This window comes from Erithacus rubecula, assembly GCF_903797595.1.
Source record: "Erithacus rubecula genome assembly, chromosome: 3".
Classification (NCBI taxonomy): domain Eukaryota; kingdom Metazoa; phylum Chordata; class Aves; order Passeriformes; family Muscicapidae; genus Erithacus; species Erithacus rubecula.
In genome coordinates, this window is record NC_136689.1 from 77,902,676 (window position 1) to 77,923,203 (window position 20,528).

The window sequence follows — 20,528 nt, forward strand, 5'->3', positions numbered from 1 at the left end:
GTATCCTGTATAAACAGATGCTTTTAAAGTGAGCTCTTCAGCTGGGGTAAGCAGAGGCCATATGCAGGGGTTAAGCATGCTCTGCTGGCAGTGAATGTGCTAACCTTTTTTGGTTTTGCTCTGCCTGGCTCTGCAGTAGTGCTATTGCAATGTAGTTATTCTTTACAGTGAGATGTCTTTGTCAAAAGAGAAGGGCCGTCCAGACCAGACAATCGTAAGACTTGTCATCCTAGTTTCTGGAATATTTGAAATATTTCAAAAGCAAAGACCTTCCAGAACTTGTCTTCACCTTCCAGGTACAATGGCAAGATAAGTGTCCATGCCATAGCACTGAAAGGGAGGAGACATTCTGCATCAATAATTTCCTTTCAACTGTCAGTACAAGAAGCATAAATGTGAACTTTATGAAAATTCCAGAGAAAAGACCATGAAGTGAAAGGAATGTGTGCCTATGGATGGCTTGTTTTGAAGAAGGCTATTCTGAGGAGACCTGTACATCCACAGATGTCCAAACATCTTAACTTTGTCAGTACCAATATACTTTAAACCCACAAGATCACAGCTGCTGTCTTGTTTACATGTTTTGCAACTGCTGCTGATAACAGTGGAATGGAAAACAGGGCAGTATAACTGATCTTTCACCCCTTCATGTCCTGGGAACCCCAAGTTGTGCAGCTCTGTATGGATCTTCTACTCACAGCACGCTGCACAGATCCCTTGCTCACTGACAGGATAATCTTTAGAGCTCCTAAAGGGTTTCTTAAAAGTAAACAACTCTATTCATCATTTCTGCTGTCAAATAAAAAGGATGTTTACATGAGAACATACTGCTCACTTTGCTACAAAGACAAGGCCGTGCCAAGGGTGTCATGGCCAGCTGTCAAGTGGGAGATGCCTACAGGCTTCTGTGGTGGAATCAACCTGTAGGTTTATCCTGCAGCCACATGGTACCTGCAGCCAGGCACAGCACAGGCACACACCACCCTCCAGTCAGCTCTTGAGAGAATCACTAACTCTTCCATGTACAATAGTGTTCCAGTTAGGATCGCTACAGCTGCCAAAGCCAGGCATGTAGTTACTTCTGAACAAGTTAACAATCACAAGAGAAATTATAATGGTGTTTTCATGTTTGTAGACCGAATAATTCTTATGGTAACAACAAAGAATACTCAGACCTCTTGAACTTGCTTTGTAATGCATATTTTGTACAATAAATGTTGTTGATTTAGCGGTAAACAAGCATCATTAGATGTTGCATGCAAAACACTGGTGAAAAGTGAGTTATCTGCATCTTGGGCTGTGTAAATGTGACCAGGTGTGCTGGGAGTGAAGTCAATTCATCACTTAATTTCTCTGTCACCATAAAAAAAAAAAAAAAAAAAAAAAAAAAAAAAAAAAAAAAAAAAAAAAAAAAAAAAAAAAGAGTGCTGATTGCCAAAACAAGTGGTTGCCTAGCATCATCAATGCAATTATTTCCACTCTTTTAAGTTTTGCATCCAAATGCTTCTGTTAGCCCTTCCTCTATTGTGAGCTGAGATGCCTGGCTGTCTGTGGCAGATGCCTGACGTTGTTCCCTCTCTGTCCCCGTGTCTCTGCAGTGGTCAGTGTACATCCGTGCCGCTGTCCGCAAGGAGAAAGGATTGCCAATACTGGTGGAGCTGCTGCGGATAGACAATGACCGGGTGGTATGTGCAGTCGCTACAGCTTTACGAAACATGGCCTTAGATGTCAGAAATAAAGAGTTAATAGGTATGTTCTTTCCAAACAATCTATATATACTGTGGGTTTGGGGATTTTTTTCTTCCCAGTTTGCAGCAGAATGAGCACAATGGAAATTATTCTCACATTCCTAGAACGATTTATTTAATTCTTTTTCTAGTGTGGCATATTCACATTTTATGTGACACCTTGCTAGTATATTTCAAGTAATTGTTAAATTAATTAAACATCATGCAATGTTTCTTGATCTCTCATGCTGTAATCTCTGTAAGAAAAGCAATGGCTTTGTTCTGCTTTAGCATTTCGTTCTTAGGCTGGCAGTAGCACTTGAATCTTCCAGATCAAGGATCTAAGCAGAGCACCTCCTCCTGATCCTCAGATTACCTATTGCAAGTAACTTTGGAGTCATGAAGTAACAAGCCATAGAAATTTTAAGAAGGTTACAGTAATTTACTGGGCAGATTAGTAGCTCCAGCAAGAGAACTGGGAGACTCTTGCTTTACTAATAAATACGCTGTTAAGGGAAAGAGCAATAATTTATGTAAATTGTTGCCCCTGAATTCTGATTGTATGGTAAGCACATGCCTAAGGGTTTGGGCATGTTTTATTTTGTTCAGGCATTTGGTGGGCTTTTTTTAGCTGAAATTTATCCAAACACTGTGGGTCATTGAGCTTTTATTTTCATATTGAAAAATAATAATTTCCTTGATTTTTAATTATTTCAATGATCATAAGCAATTAATTTCTATTTCTGTACATTAAGAACATATTTTCTGTTAATTTTTCCTAAATTGTTGATTTGTTATAATTGCAGCATATTTCTTCCTTGCTTTTAATTACAGTATTATATAAATAGATAATATGATCATAATGTAGTAATGTAATGATCATAGTGCTATCTTAGGGTTAATGCTTCATTACAGCAGTGCTCTGGAAATTGTTAAAACAAGGCAAACAAGACAATCACTCCTCTCATATTGGGAGGAGTGTCTCATTGTACTAATGTTCCCAGATCTGCAAATTTCGTTTAGGAATATAGCAGTATACATTTAAAATTGAGCTGTCTTAATCTGATGTGCCATTCAAAATACTGGTCAAATTATGGATAGTAAATTTGCGCAACCTCAACATTTTGATATTTTATTAAATTCTTAAAGAAAACGTCATAAAAGCAAAGATAGGTTATAAAAATGTGGGACTATTCGGTTGAATATAATAACCTAATATATTTATTTACGTAGCCAGCTAATAATAGCTGTAGAGTGCTGCTCTGATTTATGTTATTTGTAGAGTTATTCTGAGAAACTGTACTTCATAATTGCAATAATAATTTGCTGCAGCTTAAAAACAGTCCAGACATGCCAATATGACAGGAGAGTTATGATTATAATTCTTGAACCATTTCAGCTGTGATCTTTGTATGTTCATTTCTTTGGCTTTCATCATTGAACTTCAAAGAAACAGTAATAGCGGTCATTACTGCTCTTGTTCTCTAGTGTTTTTTAGCAAATAGGGCCTATTAGAGAGCTGATTTTTAGAAATGCTAAACATCAGCAGTGGTCAAGGATTTCAACTCTTGTTGTAGTCCATCCATTTGTGTGATATTGCACTTCCATGTATTGTGTATGTATTGCAGGATGCCTTAGCAGTTGTTTTGCAAAGGAAGCCTCAAAAGGAGCTTGTGCTTTATCAAGGTAGTTCCTCAAACAACCTTCTGCCTAGGCAAAATCAACATGCTATTTATCTTTTCTCTTTCTGATTTTTGTTAGTGCATCAGGTTGTTGTGGTGACACACTCTGCTTCACAAGCTGGAATTTCCCCCATAAGATAACCTTTTCTAAAGGAGAAATTTCCAACTGTATGTATAGTAAAGTTACATAGCTAGAATTGAGTTGTTTGGAGGAGGTTTAATTCCTTTTATAAAGCTTTCTTTTCAGTGGTGCTGTCATTTCATTCCCAGCTGACATTTTTTTACTGAAATGTGCCAGAGAGTGATATATTTAATTCTGCTGCTGCCAGGCAGCCCATAAATCAGTATTGAGACACCTGGAAAATATATTAGAAAGCTTGCTGAAATCCAGACTCACCTGTACTGAGCTACAAAATAAACAAAAAGACCCTTTTCTCAATGGCCAGAAGCTTCATACGAGATTTCATTGAATTGACCTATCTGTTTTGTTTTTCGCATAGATCTATCACCTCTGTTGTTATATTGCTAAAGGTTGGTGTGAGGCTTCTCTTACAATTTATCTGAGCCATCCCCATAGCAACATTTTCTTTATTTATACTGAGGTCTTCTTCCTGGGTTTCATTTCAGGAATGCTCCATGTCTTTAAAAGTACTTTATTTTTTCTCGTTGTTGATTTTGCAATGTGCTGCATGTCCCTTGGCCAAGACAGCAGACATATTCATCCCTCTCCTTCCCAGAATTAAACTGCACTTAAAAACATGGTAAATCTGGCCTACTTAGTGCTGGAATAGATAATGCAATACTCAGTTTTCTCTCCTTGAGCGCACTGCTCATGTGTATTCCTGGTCACAGGTTAGACCGCATTAATTTTCACTTTACTTCCAGGACTTTTGTCTGCGTGGAATAGTACTCGGTCTTTGTTGCTTCCCAGGAGTGCAGCCAAGGGAAAGGTTTCTCAGCTTTTTCTCTCTCCCAGCTGAGGGAAAGATCCATTACTGATATTGCCTGTTTTGTTCTTCCTTAGTTTCAGTGATCTAGGCTCACAGCACCTCTGTGTCCCTCTGGTAACACAACATTTTTCCACTTCTATTCATGTGCTCAGCATTTCTAAAGGTTTCTTTTCCTTCCTTGAAGCAGCTTTTGTCTCTGCTAAACTTCTCCATGGGTCCACTAGCTTCTGCCCCCAACCCCAGTAGATGCCACTGAGTTGACAAAAATCATTTTTATTTGCTTTTGACTGTTCACTTAGGCAGAAAAAAATCACTTTTATCCTGCAGGTCCTCTAAAAGCTATGTTGATGACCTGTGTGCAGTTATGTCATGCTCGTGTTCTTTCCCTCTTCATCTGTCCCTTTCTCTCAAAAAAAAAAAAAGGGTGAGGAAGGGAAAGTAGATAACAAACCCACCCTTCTGTGTTGCTCATGGCTATACTGGTGGCTTAGTTTGAGGATATAACATTATTCTCTTTCTGCTGGGAATGCACTTTTTAACTTGAGGATTACCTGCAGGTCTCTTGATTCTGGCAGTGCCAGTCAGGCCAGCACCTCTTTCCAAAGCTGCTCCACTGTCTTCCCTACAGTGAGAACACCTACAGACTTCCATTCCCTAAAGCCACCTTTTGCTGGAATGGTATCTGAAATTGCTAAGTGAATACAGTTTCTTTAGTTAGAGGAAACTTGGATCAGCTGTATGGGGCAGAAAAGTTTGAAAGTAAATGTCCTGAAGGACAGGTGTCTGCTAAGAAAGACAGAAGACTCTATTTGAAATGGAGAATGTAAACCCCCTCTCTCCAAATTATTATAATTTTGAAATTAAGGGGCTCTCAGGCAAAGATATGGGAATTAGAAATAACAGTTCTTTACCAGGAAAATTAAAACAGAAATGCAGTATTACAAAGAACAATCCCAAACCTGACAGAGTCAGAATACAACCTGCCACCCTTTCAGTCAGGGTGTTGGTAGCAGTCCCATTAAATGGTGGCTACAGTCCTCCTGCAGTGACAGATGTGGTTCAGCTGAAGCAGTGCTCCTGTAGAAGGGTGCAGTTTCCCTCTGAAGGTCCAGGGATGATGTGGAAAGGTCTGGCTTCTCCTCTAGAATCCAGTGGAAAGAAGGTATCTTACTGTCCAAAATCTCAGTTTTTATCTAGGTAGGAAAGACTTGGCTCATCCCCCTGGCTGGAGCATCTCCCAGTGGGATGATGTAATTTTATCAGTCATACAGTGGGACTGAATGGGCCAGCAGATGATATCTTCTGGAGGGAGGATGGGCTGTGGAAAAGATAAAGATGATTGCCTCACCTGGTTTTAAAGATGGCCCATTAGCAGATAATGTGTGCCATGGAGATAAGGACTCACTGCCTGACCCAGCTTCAACAGATGGTGATAGAATACACATTTTTGGTCACATCCTGTATTGCAACCCAAGACAGTAAACCTGTCTCCTATAAACAGCATCTTTGCAAGATGAATTGTTGCAGTCTGCCCCAACAACTTTCAGTGGTTTCTGGTTCAAACACCTTCCACACAGTCCTCTGGACTTCTAGGAAACTTTCTGTGGGTTGCCTGAGCCTGCACTATAGACTTGTGTCCTTAGGAGTCTCTCAGCCAGCACTGGAGCAGCAGCTTCCCTTCTTGCTATTCCCTCTACCCACTCTGCATGTGAGAATGCTTTCCAAATCAGGATTCCCCATTCAGTCCTGGGAAACAAGCCAGCTTCCTATTTCTTTTATCTCAAAGACAGACAGCATTTTCTTCTCTGCTGCTATCCACGACCTCTTTAACAAAAGAGATTTATGCATTGTACAGTTAATTGAAAATGATGTGACTTGTTATTCTACATAAACAAGCAGGTACAGACTATCCCTGTCTGAAATTTTAAAAGGATGACTACTCCCAGAATTTGCATTCTCCTTGTTCTTGTGTGTGCACAGCATTTACCTTTTATTTTAAGTGGCAATTACTGCGGCGTTTTAAAGTGCAATAGGTGGTCTTTCAAACAAGTTAGGCTGATTTTTCAAGCTGCCCCAAATGAGAAATTTGTCACTATTCATGTACTGCAGAATATGTACAATATAGGATCTATCCTCTTGAAAAAAAATTTGGAATTTGTATTAGTACTGTTCAGTGGTAAGTCCACAGGGCTTTGGAAAGAAAGCAGAGCTGGAGGTAAAATGTATAAAACTTCAATGCATGGTTTTGTGCTTCAAGTCTTTCTGTCACTTTCATTTTATCCTGACAGTGGTTTCTAATGCCATTCTGGGTCAGTGTTGATTAAGAGAAGCATTGTACTAGTAATTGAAGAGCACCATTCTTTCTCTTGGCCTCTTGGTCTGTATTTTTTCAGTTAAATAAAAGATTTTTCTTTTTTTAGAGACTGGTAGTACTTAATCACTCAGCCTTGGAAGAAAGTGGGACAGTTCCACCTAAAGGTTGTTGTTGACCTCTTGTACTATGTAGGAAACAAGTCCTTGCATATCTATGCCCTTAAAATATTTAGAGAATGCAGGTATCTGTTCAAGGCTCTAGTTTCTATGGAGTTTGATTGCATCAGTTGAAGTGCTGAAATAATTAAAACATCCTCGTTGTGGCTATGATTGTAGAAGATTGATTCAGATAAGTAAAGATAGTGGTATGATTTCTTCACAAGGTTTTGAATTGCATCTCAAAGAAGGGCCTCTAGCAGAGGTAATTTTAAAATAATTGTTCCTTACTTGGGGACTATGTATCAGTACTGAATTATTCTCTTTTCACTATTTGTCTGTCAGTAATGCAGTTATACATACAAAGTTCAACAATAGCATGTCAATTAAACTATTACTTAATGGGTGCTGGAAGCTGCTTACTCTTGCTAGGTTTCTAAAAGTTCATTGTCTGAGATAAGATACCTGTAGCAGACACCCTTATTGATGACTGAGAGATTCACAGAAAGTGACTTATTTTGTCTAAAATGGGATATGAAAGTTACTCTGCATTACCATATCACCATTGTTCAGTGATGAAAACATCTAAGTGTGTAAATTGTCAGTGTATGTCTTGTGATCTCATAGCAACGTGGGTCAATTTGGGTGCCTGGTGTTTGTTTCAAAGTTTAATTGCAAAACTTGAAAAATTTGGACTGAATGATACATTAGGAGTTCACAACTCTAATGAATTGTTAGATTTGCAGAATAATTCATGTTGGAAAGAACCTCACAAGGTCACCTTGTCCAGCTTTGTACTCAAAGAAAGGTCAGGTATGTTATTTCAAAGTGTGATATCAACATTTGGAAATACTGCTTTTCAACTGTGAGGCTGAAAATGCATCAGAAGCAAGTATTTGCATTCTCAGAGCAGAACATGGCTCTTCTGGTGTATAAACAGCTATATGGGGTCCTCCTATCTTAGAACATGGTCACATTTTGTTTCAGGATTAGTAATAAATCCAAGTGAAATGAGTTCCCAGTTTTGTAGTTACAGGAACAGCTAAGTCCTAGTAATGTACATTGATTGGGAATATGGGGATGTGTTGGGAGATGATTACATCAAATATGCAGCTTTCATTCCACTTAATAGTGTCTACATGCAGTTTTCTCTTATTTTTAGATGTGAGCATTTCTGAATTTCTCACACATGCATCTGCTGACAGTGAGAGACAATGAATTTTTTATTGAATTTTTAATTGACATATAAAGTATCTTAATCACTGGAATGTTAAATTGACATAAATTCGCAATGCAGAAGATGCCAGAAAGCACTAATCAGCCATTTGTTCAGAAGAAGGTGAAGACATAATAGATCCTGTAATTTGTTTAATTTGTGTCAGTTTTTATTACACTTCATTTTTTCTGTTTGATAGTTGAGCTGTGCAAAACAATAAACAGATACCTGAATGAGAGCAGGCTGTCATCAAGAGGATGAGGAAGTTGATGTACAAAATTAAATGTATTGTCATGCATTAATAACTGGTGCTCCTTACTGTGTATCAATGAAGAGAAAGATGCTAGTTAAGTTAGTAAAGGAGTAATTAAACTATGATGTTTTATACCACCTGTATGGCAACATCTGGACTCCCTGATTTATAGTGTTGTATAAATAAGTTAGCTGAGAATTTAACCTGATATATATTTAAATGTCAAGTAGTTTTTCCATTGCAGTGTAAAAGCCTTGTGTCAAGGAGATGTTGACCTTTCATGTTCCTTAGACACTTGCATGTTGCTTTTTGCTCTGTGTTTCTTCAGATACATTTCTGACAAGCAGACCTGGTAGTTACAGAGGTTAGAAACGGTTTTCAACCTCAGTCATTTCTTATTAAATAACACTCTCATGTGAAGATATTTAGGAGAAAAAACAGCATTGCTAAAACTGCATTCTTATTTTTAGTATCAAAGTCAAGATCAAGCACTTTCAAAACTAGATTAACTCTTCTACATCTGAACTTTCCTATTGCCTAAATACACCTGTCTAGGTTTGGAGGGATTTTTCTCTTCCATGGGCCACCCGAAAAAAAATGGTGTTTAAAGTAGGCAGCTTGTCTTCTGAGCAGTAGAGAGAAAATGGCACCTCTAGGTGTTCATCCCACTTATCTATATCACATAAAGTGTTTGATCTTACAGTCTAATGGGTCCTGTGAGAGAACCCAGAGAAGTAGCCAGAGACTCCTTGGCCAACTTTTGTGTAACTGAAGATAGGGAAGTAGTATTCTATCAGAAGCTGTTCTGGTAATAAACTAAACTGGTAAACAGACTTAAACACTGTCCTGCTCCACTTTAATTAGGTCAGTAGACTCAGCAAGGGCAATTAGTGAAAAAGCACTACAATTTTCATTGTTACCCAAAACAGCGGAAATAACTGCATGCAGGTTCAAATTAAGGATAATAAGTGATACTGCTTTCACAAATCTGTTTTTCCTTGTCAAAGTCAAAAGAATCATTTCATCTCTGTCATAGTAAGGTCAAGATGCTTTGCAAATTGTAACCACAACCCAGCCACAGGTCAGCTATTCCTTCTAGTAGAATAAAATGTGGGGAAATGCCAGTAAAACGCCTGCATTTCTATTTTAAGTGCTGTAATCAAGATAATAATCTTCAGTATTGCACCATGACAGCTTCTGTAGATGATGATGGTAATGTTAAATGATGCCATATAGTGCTTTAAGGTTTATAAACCTTGAAATATTTATTATAGGATTTATCATTTTATGTTCACATTCAGTATTACTTAAGATTGAATTCTGAGTGTAAGTCATAAAAGTTGTGAAATCTGGTAGAGTTAGCCCAGGAGAGCCTAGATTAATTGAGACTGCTAAAAACACCACCACCTCCAAAAACAGCTGAGGGATGTGCCACTTCACTTCATTTCACTGGTGTGCTTTTCACACATAAGAAAGTGCCCTGACCTGTACCTTACATTTTTTTTGAGATAAACAATTTATTTTCCTTTCTGTTCTCCTGTACAAGGTAGCAAGCTATTAAACTGTAACTGTATCAGCTTTCCTCACTCAGAAGATTGACATTTCAAACAATTTAATATTAATTTTCATCTCTGTTTCTCTGTATGTTCATGCTGAGAAGTGCCACTTACTTTTTGAAAATTTGGAGTTCTGATCTACAAAGTGCATATAAATTAGTAACATATTCCATAAAATATACAAAGGTAGAAATGCAGATTTCAGAAACTGACAAAGTAATTTTATGAGCACTTTTAAATCCCTGAGAATGGAAAAGCAGTTCTGAAAATCCAAGTTTTGTGACAGCCCTTACAGTAACAGGTAAGTGTATCAAAACATGTTTCTAGCCTTTTCTGTATCAACTTTGATTGATAAAATAGTGAGCAAGTTTTATTCTCTGTAAGGTTCAAAGTAGTGTTTTCCTCTGAAATACATATCACCTTAAGTGATTTTTAAATGATAGAAGTGACATATATGGCATTTTTTACTAAAAGCACATTTCTTTGAAGAAACTCAAATTCCCATTCATGACACATGTCAGTGCAAGAGAGTAGAACATGGCAGGTGAATTAGCATTTGATAAAGGGAAGTAATGCTGTTTTCTTCTCACATGTAAAGACCCTGAGAATGGATCAGGGGCACTGTAGTTGCAAAAGGTGTTGAAGGTGGAACTGAGAACTGGAAAAGAATTTAAACCAGTAAGAAAAGAAAGGGTGAGTGTGTATTGATTAAATTTAGACTACCTGTAGATGGTTTTCAGTTAATATGACTGAAATTTATTCTGTAAATTAGTGCAGTGGTTGCTGCAAAATCTCATTCAATCCTAGTTCCCAAGTTAGATGTTGACAGGTGAAGTGGGCAGTACACAATGCCCCTTTCACCTTGTGTGGTTTTTCAGAGATACTTCCAGTTCTATTTTAGTGGCCCCAAAGTTGTTTCTTCGTGTTTTAGAGTGCTTAAAAAAGAAAAATGCTGAGGACAAAACCCAGACACCATTCACAATGGTGACGCTGGTAGGAAATTCTGATTGCAGGGACCTAAGCTATGTCCTTGCACAGGAGGACTAATTGAAGGCTAACACAGAAGTAAAATACCTGCAAATATGCAACACGTGTTTGTCATCATCTATTAGATTAAAAAATGCACCATAGAATGTCTCATTTTCCCTGGATAAAAAATGTGACTTTCAGGGTTTAGAAATGGTGTTCCTTAATTTAGTGCTTCCACTAAAGTGAAAAACCACAAGCTGCTTCCCTGTCCCCATCCCCTCCAGTGAGAGACAAATGGCAGACATACCAAGCTGAGATAAGAACAATTTACTGGAAACCACAAGGAGATAAGAAGAGGAACAGTAACTGCAACAAAGTTGATAACAAAAAGATACAAAATTGATACAAAAAGACGATGTCTTACAGGGAGAAATTGCTCTCCAACCAGGACAGTGAACAAAACAGTGTACAGACTTTCCATGTCCATGCTTTTTCCCTCAAACCCAAGACAGTGATGGTATCTAATAGCACCATGCCTTGGACACACCCACACAGCTCCAGGCTCTGCCCACCACAGCTACTGGAAGAAATTAACTCTGTCCTTGTCTGAAAGTAGGACAGCAACACAGATGGAAGATACCAGAGAGTTCAAAGAATGCAGAATTAGGAAAAACTGTGGATGTCTGGATTCTTACAACTGGTATTTTAACTAAATCTCAGTGCAGTTAAATTGAATTTAGCGTTTCTTTCTGTTCCTGTACATTAGGTGCTCATGCAATATTCGTGGTTCTTAGCACTTGCCCAGTATGGTACTTCTTTATTGAGTTACACGCACTCTCTGCCAAAATACCAATCTGTACATGTGTTGGTTTAGTCTTTGGTGGATTTAAGGAAGGCAGTCAGTCACATACTAGTTGGTTTCTGCATGCCATCCTCAGAGGTTTCTGTTTTCTTATAGTATTATTGGTCTTCATTAAGTACTTCCATGTAGGATTTTTTCACTTCTAAGAGCCAGGTCATACCCTGGGTGTTTCCATCATTTATTATGGGTTTTAGTGTTAAAGGCCCTTGTTTCAGTTAACATTAGTAAAATGTCAAATATCCTCTTAATTACAGAAAGCAGAATAATGGTCTTTTGCTGCAGCCTTTGTAAATGAATGCTTGTGTTTCCTGATGGATATTTTACCTATATGTGCATGTAATATCTCTCAAAAGGCACTGTCTGGGACTGGTTGGAAGCACTGTCACTGTGTCTTAGCTTTCTGGTCATTTTTGGGCTCTTGTTTTTGGTATTGGTTAAATAAGTCTCAGAAAATATCCACTTCCACCCCTACTTAACAAGCAGTATTTTTAAAAAACCAAAATCTGCTGTTTCATGCTTATAACTGATGGGATTGAACAGCATCAGTTTTGTAATACACAGTTACAAAATATTAAAAGGGTAACAAATTCTCATCATCTGAGATAAGTGAGGGAATAATCAATTTGCTGAGGGGCCTTATTATCATAATTCCATAAGGTAAGACTGTGATTCTGGTACTTAGTATCTCGATGGGCTCAATTAAAAAAAAGTAAAGAAATGTATTTTTCCTCCCAAGGAAAGCCTAGAGAACCCTTAGACTTAGCTTCAAAGCTCCATTGATCTCTCCATGGCATCTCTATAAAATTACTTGAAATCTGGTATTACTGATACAATCTTCAGTGTTATTATGTTTTTCATTTACCTTTTGCTTTCTCTAGTGACTGTGTTATGCAAGAGGTTGTGTGAAATGAAAAAGATTCAATGACTACCCCCTAGAGTTAGCAATTTTATATATTTAATGTATGATATTATATAATGATAGATTGGACTTAAGGAATTACTTAAGAAAGAAATGAGATGCCTTAGTGCTTAAATTCATGCTTTTTGTATAGATATGTAATATGAGTATTGTAATTTGAAAGACCAGGTTAAGACAAAAGAAAACAGCATGTTGTTGGCACTTGTAATTGAAGGACTTTATTTTTTTCAAAAATTAACTAGATAATTGAATATTTTAGATACTATCACTCCAGTATTCCAGAATGAAGATTTTAAGCAAACACAATCAGAGAAACACCTTTAAAGAGATAGTTTTGAGAATTTTTGGTAGATTTTCGAGCCCTACCTTACAAAAAGCAATGAAAATAAAACCTACCTTGTTGCTGATGGTTTATGAACCTTGATCAATATGCAGGGACGTAATCAGCAATTAATGAAATTCAAAATTGCTTGTCTTTGTGATCTCAGCTGTTCAGTAATTGCTATCAGTCTGGGATATGTATACTATGGAATTCCTTTGATCACTAGATGGTGTGCTGCCAGTTTACTTCCTTTTAGTCCATGTAAGCTTAGACAATGAAGTTAACTGGGTAACTTTAGAAAAATACACTTTAAAGTAACTTTTTCAGGTTTTAGGGAAGGCTTCAGTCTACAAGTGCAATAAAGACAAAGTTTGGTATTACTGGATCTATTTGGCTTGGAAAGGACCTCCAGAGGTCAGGCTGCTCCAGTAACAGAAGGGTGGCTTAGGAGTTTATGCAGCTGATGAGATGGAGATTCCTCAGCCTCCTTGGGCAGCCCATTAGCAAAATTAGTCTTCCTTTTATCAGTTGGAAATCCTGTGTTCCAGCTCATCTTTTGCTTCTTTTTCTTAGACTGTGGAGCTCTTAAGACAATCCTGACCCCATCTTCTCCACACCAGTCCAATAAGTAGTTGTGAGCAATAGCAAGATCTCTGCATAACCTTCCTTTAAGGCCCAGATCATGCAGTTTTTGTCTGCCTTGTGTTCTGGTTCCCAAGCTGTCTTTGTGGTGCTCCACTGAACTTGTTCCAGTATTTTGCAATGCCTTTTTGTACTGGGCAGAAAAAAACTGCATGTGACACTCTAAGTGTAGTATAAATGAGAATTGTTTGAGTGAGAGGAAGAATCATATCTCTGTTGGGTTGGCTAGACTCCACATAATAAAGCCCAGGATATCATTGTCCTTCTGCTCTGCAAGGGCACATTCTGGAGTTTTGCTCAGCTTGTCTACCAGCACTTCTAGGTTTCAGATTTTTTTTTTTTTTTTGGAACTTGCTTTCCAACCAGCTGACACCCATCTGTGTGCTGGTACAGGGGCTTATTTAATCTTGGGTATGCTTGCCTGTGTTGAACTTTTTTGCTGTTTAGCTGTCCATCTGAATAGCAGTCCTGCCCTCCAGTGTATGAAATGTCTTTGGCCTCAGTGACACAATTGCAGATACTTAAGTTACTTCAGGACCAGATTCACCAAATTTAAACCACAGTTTCAGTGTGACAGTACATAAGCTTCAGGGAATAACCATCTTCTTGTGGAATCCGGGCCAGAATAGGATAATTGTAACTAAATTCATTTGAACACAGAAGTTTGCAAGAGGGAATTGTAATAGTAGCTCAATTTGTGGCACTTTTAGTAAGGCATTGTACTTGCAGATTTTAAAAGGGAAATACTCTGGAATGCCGTAGAATATCTTGAGTTAGAAGAGACCTACAAGGATAATCAAGTCAAACTCCTGGCCCTGCACAGGATTGTGCCCATGAGTCACACCCTGTGCCTGAGAGCATTGTCCAAACACTTCTTGAACTCTCTCAGGCTGGTGCTGTGACTACTTTTTTGAGGAACCTGTTCCAGTGCCCAAACACCCTCTGGATGTGAAAAACCTTTTCCTAACATTTGTCTTTGGAATTGATTACTTTCAAATCAGTGGAAATAAATGTAATTTCTCTAGTATTCAACAGTGATGCCTATTATTAAACTAATCACATATAGACTAATAGATTTTGATCTGATACATAATTGTATAGCAATAACATGAATTTTAAATTATTTCAGACACATGGAAAAAAATGGTTGTAAGAAATGTAATCAGAACACTTATGTACAAAGGCATTTTGATTCTGTCCTTTAAAATAACTTAATTCAGATTCACCTCTGAATATCATCTGCAAAATTATCTGCATATTAAATTGATGCAGAGTGCCTTTAACCTAATCTTTATTTATATAAATATAAACACATTGCAACACTCTGTATGTGTGTGATCCTGTGTATGTGTGTGTTCATATGTTACTTAGGTAGGTTTTATTCCAGCCTTTAACCCACACCAAAGAGGAAGAGAAGCTGTGCTAAGGAGTGCATGTGCATGTAGAAAATTACTCCCTTCATGTAAAACATACATTGTATTATGATGTACACTTGCAACAACTAGAAGAAAATCTTGTTGCTGTCAGCTTAGTCATCTCATGGGAGCTAGAAGGAATTTTTCCATCAAGTTCCTGAGAAGCAGGATTCAACTCAGAGTAACAAAGCAGCATTATTAAGATAGAGTGAGTAGGCTGCATAAGTACTAATCGCCATACAATGCCAAACAATGGTAAGGTCTACTTTAAATCAATTAATTAAATAGGAGAGTGAAAGTACAAGTGGTTCTTATCTGTTAATAACATCTAGGTAAAATTCTTAGGTGCCTGATGGTAAATTAAGAACTGAATTTCTGTTTTCAGTCATGACATAGGCATTAAATGGACTGTTCTAAAGGACTACTAGTTTATAATGAAAAACAGAGTTGGATGCCAATTAATTCACTTTGATCCTTTGAAAATGTACTTATCCCATTAAGTATATTTAATATCAATAAATTCATATAAAATATATTATAAAATACAGTTCTTTTTTTTTTTTTTAATAGTGGAATTTCTATTTTCACTCTGAAAATTATAGGTTCTCAGCTGATTGAGTTAGTATATTTAGGAAACTACAGTTCCCTAACCTAACACATGGTAATTCACCATGAGGTAGTCAATGCCAAAATACCCTCCTGCTTTTAGGTTCTGTTCAGCCCCTCATTAACACATCACATCGACATTGAAACAACACTCCCCCACTATTCTGCCAAAATGAGGGGGAGTAAAAAGATTACTGTTTCCTTTTACAGACAAAGTTCATTAAACAGAACAAACTCAAATGAGTCAGGTGAGCAGCTGACCTGAGAGGTGAAAAGCTGTGACTTGCACCAGAAGTCTTATGATGCTCAAAATGATAAATTTTCACACTTGCATACTGGAGGTCTGCCTACAGCCTGAAAATTGTTTTATTTTGTTAGAATCCAGCCACCAAGAATCCTGTCTTAGTATTATTGCATCACTGTAAACTGTTGCTTTACTAAAAACCCTCCCTGCCCCTTCCCTCCCTCCCAAAACAAAACAACCAGTTTTGGGAATCCCTTCATGTCTTACTGGAAAATTAGAGTACCAAAACATATAAGTTCTGTTCCTTGGACAGACTAAAGCAGGGTCCTTTAGAATATAATGGTATGAGAGAGGCTGGCAAGCTGGCATGTGTAATTTCTCTTTATTGGTATTAAACCTTCAGCAGCTAGATGTGTTATCCTCTGCTGTACAGTGCTGTACCACAGTGTCTAAATCAAGCCCCAAAGAAAAGGCCATGTCTCCTTCTCTCTTGTGAACCACTAACAATCTGAAATACCAAGTATATCACAAGCAAAGCCTTTGAGAGGGGGTTCTGAGGATGGATTTTTGTGCATTATCCACTGTAGTTAAATCCATTCTTCTGCCTTGGGATTGAATATGTATATGCCTTATAGTGAAAAGCTCAGCTTCTTGCTAGGGAGACTGAAATTCATCTCATTCAGTTGTAGCCCTGTTCAAGCATCTTTCATTCACTAGGACTTTTCTGATAAGCTGTGCTCAGCTTACGGAAACTTCAAAGCTGAGGCAAAGTTATTAAGAGAGAGAAAAGGACTGCACCTCTAGTTCAATCTTCAAACAATACAAAAATAGATTAAGAGTCAGAGATTAGCTTCATTGTAACCCTTCCCACATTCTCATGAAAATCAAATGTTGTCTCTTCCCCATTTTATTCTAAAATCTACTTAAAACTTAAGACATCATTAACTATTAGTCTGGCTACATTAATAGCAAGCTGCATTTGGAGCCCTGTGGCTAGAGATTAGTTGTAGAGTTGCCAACAAAGTAAACAAAGTAAGAGAATGAAATTATTTACAAAGCAAATACTAAAAAGCCTCATCTTGAAGCTGGAAGAGTTCATTTGCTTCAGTCATTCCTGAGGAGAAAAACACTAAGTCTTAGGTGGCTTGAGTTGGATATTGGCCTATCTTGCCTTGGTTTCTGTGATTTCATTCAGTGAATGAATAATCACAAGTGGCTTTGTCATTGTGAGAGACAATTACTGTGCAGAAAATGTCTGGACGTCACCCATCAGGAATTCTTAAAAGCTTATCATTATTATAAAACTGATAGACATAGAAGCAGTGGTACTAATTTGGAAGTTAGGGTGGCATGGGCTTTTTAACCAGTCCTGGGGCACAGCCTAGACTGGACTGCAGCAGGAACCCAGTAGAAAAGTATCCAAGGTGAGCTGTTCACGCACTAATCTTCCTGGAAAGAGAAGCAGCTGACCCAGGAGGTAAGTCACCTGAAGGCTGTGAACAAAAAAAAAAAAAAAAAAAGAATTTTCCCTGGATTATGAAGAGGAGTGGAGGAAGGTGTGTCAGCTTTCTGCTTCACCTGATTCTGAACTAAAGAGAGCAGACAACAACAAGCAGGAAAAGGGTGGTGGTCAAATATACTCAAGGAATTGTACAATTGTAAGGAAAATCTTCAGAGACGTTGATCTAGAGACTTCTATTGTGAATCTGCCATTTTTCATCTAGATTGTTTCCTTGCATCTCTTTTTCACCCTTCCCAATACCAGGAAGTTAAGTGGTTCATTCCTTTTGCAAGATATTATCATCCAACAAGTATTGGACTCATTCACAAGCTGAAATGGTACTTCACCTAAGGAGTGTAGTTACAGGGCCCTGAACCACAGAGACTTCAAGCAGAGGTCTCAAGCCATTATGATCCTGAAGAAGATTCAGAGTATTATCAAAAGCAGCTATCATATTTTGACTGCAGGAGTTTTGAAAATAAGCTCCATTTGCAGGTTTCTGCCAACCATCATTCTGAGCCCACTAAACAAATTCATTTGCAGAATCAGCTGAAATTCACCAGTTGTTCTATAGGGAAACTGTCTGGTGCTGAATCAACTGATAGACCTGTTGGTAAAAAGCTCTGTGAGCCAATCCATCAAGTTACAGCTCCATCTCCTACTCCTTCAAAATTCAACATCCACACCCTCAGTCAATTGATAGTCCTGTCCTGTCTCTCCCAGCATGTCACAAGCCTCCACTTTCTGAAGTTAACTCTCCTGCCTGACCATCCTCCACCTCAGAGTAAGCCAGCAATTTTCAGATCTCTAGAGAGGACGTGGTACAGTTCACTTTTTATCCTCAGAAAAGCTTCCCTGACAAAGGCCCTGTTAAAGGAACTAACAGATTCAGAAAACACTCACTCCTTCTTACAACTGCTTTATAATAAACCCTTACCTAGTGCTGCAAGGCCCTTTGAGCACAAGTTTGGAAGTCCTAAACCCAAACACAATCTCTTTGACAAATGAAGTTCAACATAAATCACTGTCACCATCAAAATCTCCCAATTCTCACCAGCTAGTTTCAAAAGCACACAGCTTATTGCAGCTTCCCAAGTTTGACATGGAATGGATACAATACCTACAATGAACAGGTTCAGCAATCCTAAGTATCAGCCCATAATGTTAATGCTGTTCCTAAAGCCATTCCTATAAGCCCTTCAGCACTCAAGGATGAGAAGGAACCACAGACACACCGTTGGCAGCCACAGCAGGAGGTGTATTTAACAGCTATGGTGGTGTATTCAGCTCCATAAGGACTGGAGTTAGTATATTTATACCCCAGGGTATATTCCAGATGGACTAGAGCAAGAAATCTGTTTCAAAGTCTGCAGAGACAACACTTCCACTATTGGTGAAAAAGAAAAGTGAAATGCTTCTCAGCCCTTCAGTAATGTCAGGGCCTCATGGATTAACATTTCTGTAATCAGTGGAACTGTTCCTGATGTACTGTCACCCCAAAACCTGTCAAGAACAAGTCCCTTCCTGGGGATACAGATTATCTCATTGAAGGAAACTGTTTCTCAGTCCTAATTGACGATAAAGTTAGCTCAGTGAATAAAAAATGGGAGACTGAGGTGGACCTCACATATAAGGTGAACCACTGTATTCCAGGGCCAGTAAAAGCAGCTTGCAAGCTGAATTCAGAATTCAGAAACAATGAAATTTACCATATAAACCGGTTCTTTCTTCCCATTTTAGACACTTGACTTGCAATTTTGTTTGTTCCAGTTCTTTAAGTAGATCATATGAGGACCTCACACTAAACATAAAGTGGGGCCACACATCCAGGGAACTTTGCTTCTTCTGCCATCTCTTGGTGACCTGCAGTCTCCAGTAGCAGCCTCCTCTGCCATGTGTGTTGTGCATGAAAACATTGGGTAAGAATGGTGCCACTGCAGTACATTACCATAAAGAACACAGCACTGTTCCTTGTTTGCAAGTTGAAGAGGCAGAGTTAGAGTAGCTGAATATATAGTTAAAGCTGAGATGGCAGTCACTTCAGTCTGTCTTCCTAGCTACTCTTGTTGTTTTCATTTGGGCTCATTCTGGTTGGTCCCTGTCTTTCCTGAAGTCTGCCATTCAGACTAGTTGTATTTCTCCATAAGCTCTGCACAGAGGAACACATCATCTGTATGCTCTGCCAGGAGTAGTTGTTAATATACTCCTGAATAGCTGTCTTTGTCACAGCAACCCATCTTGTAACACATGCCTATCTTATGATCTTCTCTGGCTTCCTGATCCTTTCCTCCAGAATTGCTACTCAGTAAATTGTTCCTCATTCTTTATTTCTACAGATAACCATCTCCTGCCTCTATGTAATAATATTATCCATTTGACTTGAATTAATTTCTTCTTCTAAAATCAAGATAACTGAAGTCTAAAGCAGTCCTCAAGTATTTTTCAGCCTCTGTCCTTGTCTCTATCACCATCCATACAACTGACTGCCATAGCATGGATATAGACCCAGGATAGAAGATTGTCTACAGAAATTAATCTGTACTTTTTCTACAGAAGTCTTTTGGTAAATGCTTGTATTTCAACAATGAACCATTAGCATCTGTTTTGAATAGCACCATCCAAACATTTTTTCATTCTATTTGCACAAGTTCCATCTTAGTTTCCATCCCTGTTCTGTCAATAAATACATATTTTCTCCTCTATACTAGTTATTCTTTGCTATTGTAGAGTCTTGCTGCCTTCATATCCCAGAATATATTCATATCAAAAAGAAGGATGGCCATTTTGGTATTTTTGTAGTTAAAATTGTGGTTAAAATTTGTACTGGGAGAAGAGACTAAACAAATGTGCACACATGAAGACACACATTCATCATATTTAAATGTTTCTTCCATTAAGAATAATACTCTTTTTGACAGGAGAGCAGCAGAGGGACTTTATATGCCATCTGTTGTATTATGTCAGCTATATGAGATATAATGCATATATTTTTTAACAGTTTTCTATTGATCTGCAGTTGCCTCATGATGGTTTTGCATTGCATTTTTACATTTGTTTTGGGCAGGGAGGTAAGGTAAGATAAACTCCTGATGTCCTTTCCAACCTCAGTTATTCTGGTTCTACATGAAATTTTGACATTTACTTGATATTAATAAAGCCATTTTTTCATATGTATCTACATAAAGTCAAATACTT

General features: G+C 38.0%; 1 protein-coding gene across 7 annotated transcripts in view; it reads left to right on the forward strand.

Annotated features, from left to right (window-relative positions):
- Positions 1-20,528, forward strand: part of CTNND2 (catenin delta 2) — a 626,420-nt gene that overhangs the window by 554,375 nt on the left and 51,517 nt on the right. For all 7 annotated transcript variants that reach the window (XM_079301143.1, XM_079301147.1, XM_079301144.1 and 4 more), the window contains one exon: positions 1,599-1,749. In XM_079301143.1, the coding sequence (XP_079157269.1) occupies positions 1,599-1,749 (151 nt within the window). The remainder of the gene's footprint in view (positions 1-1,598; positions 1,750-20,528) is intronic.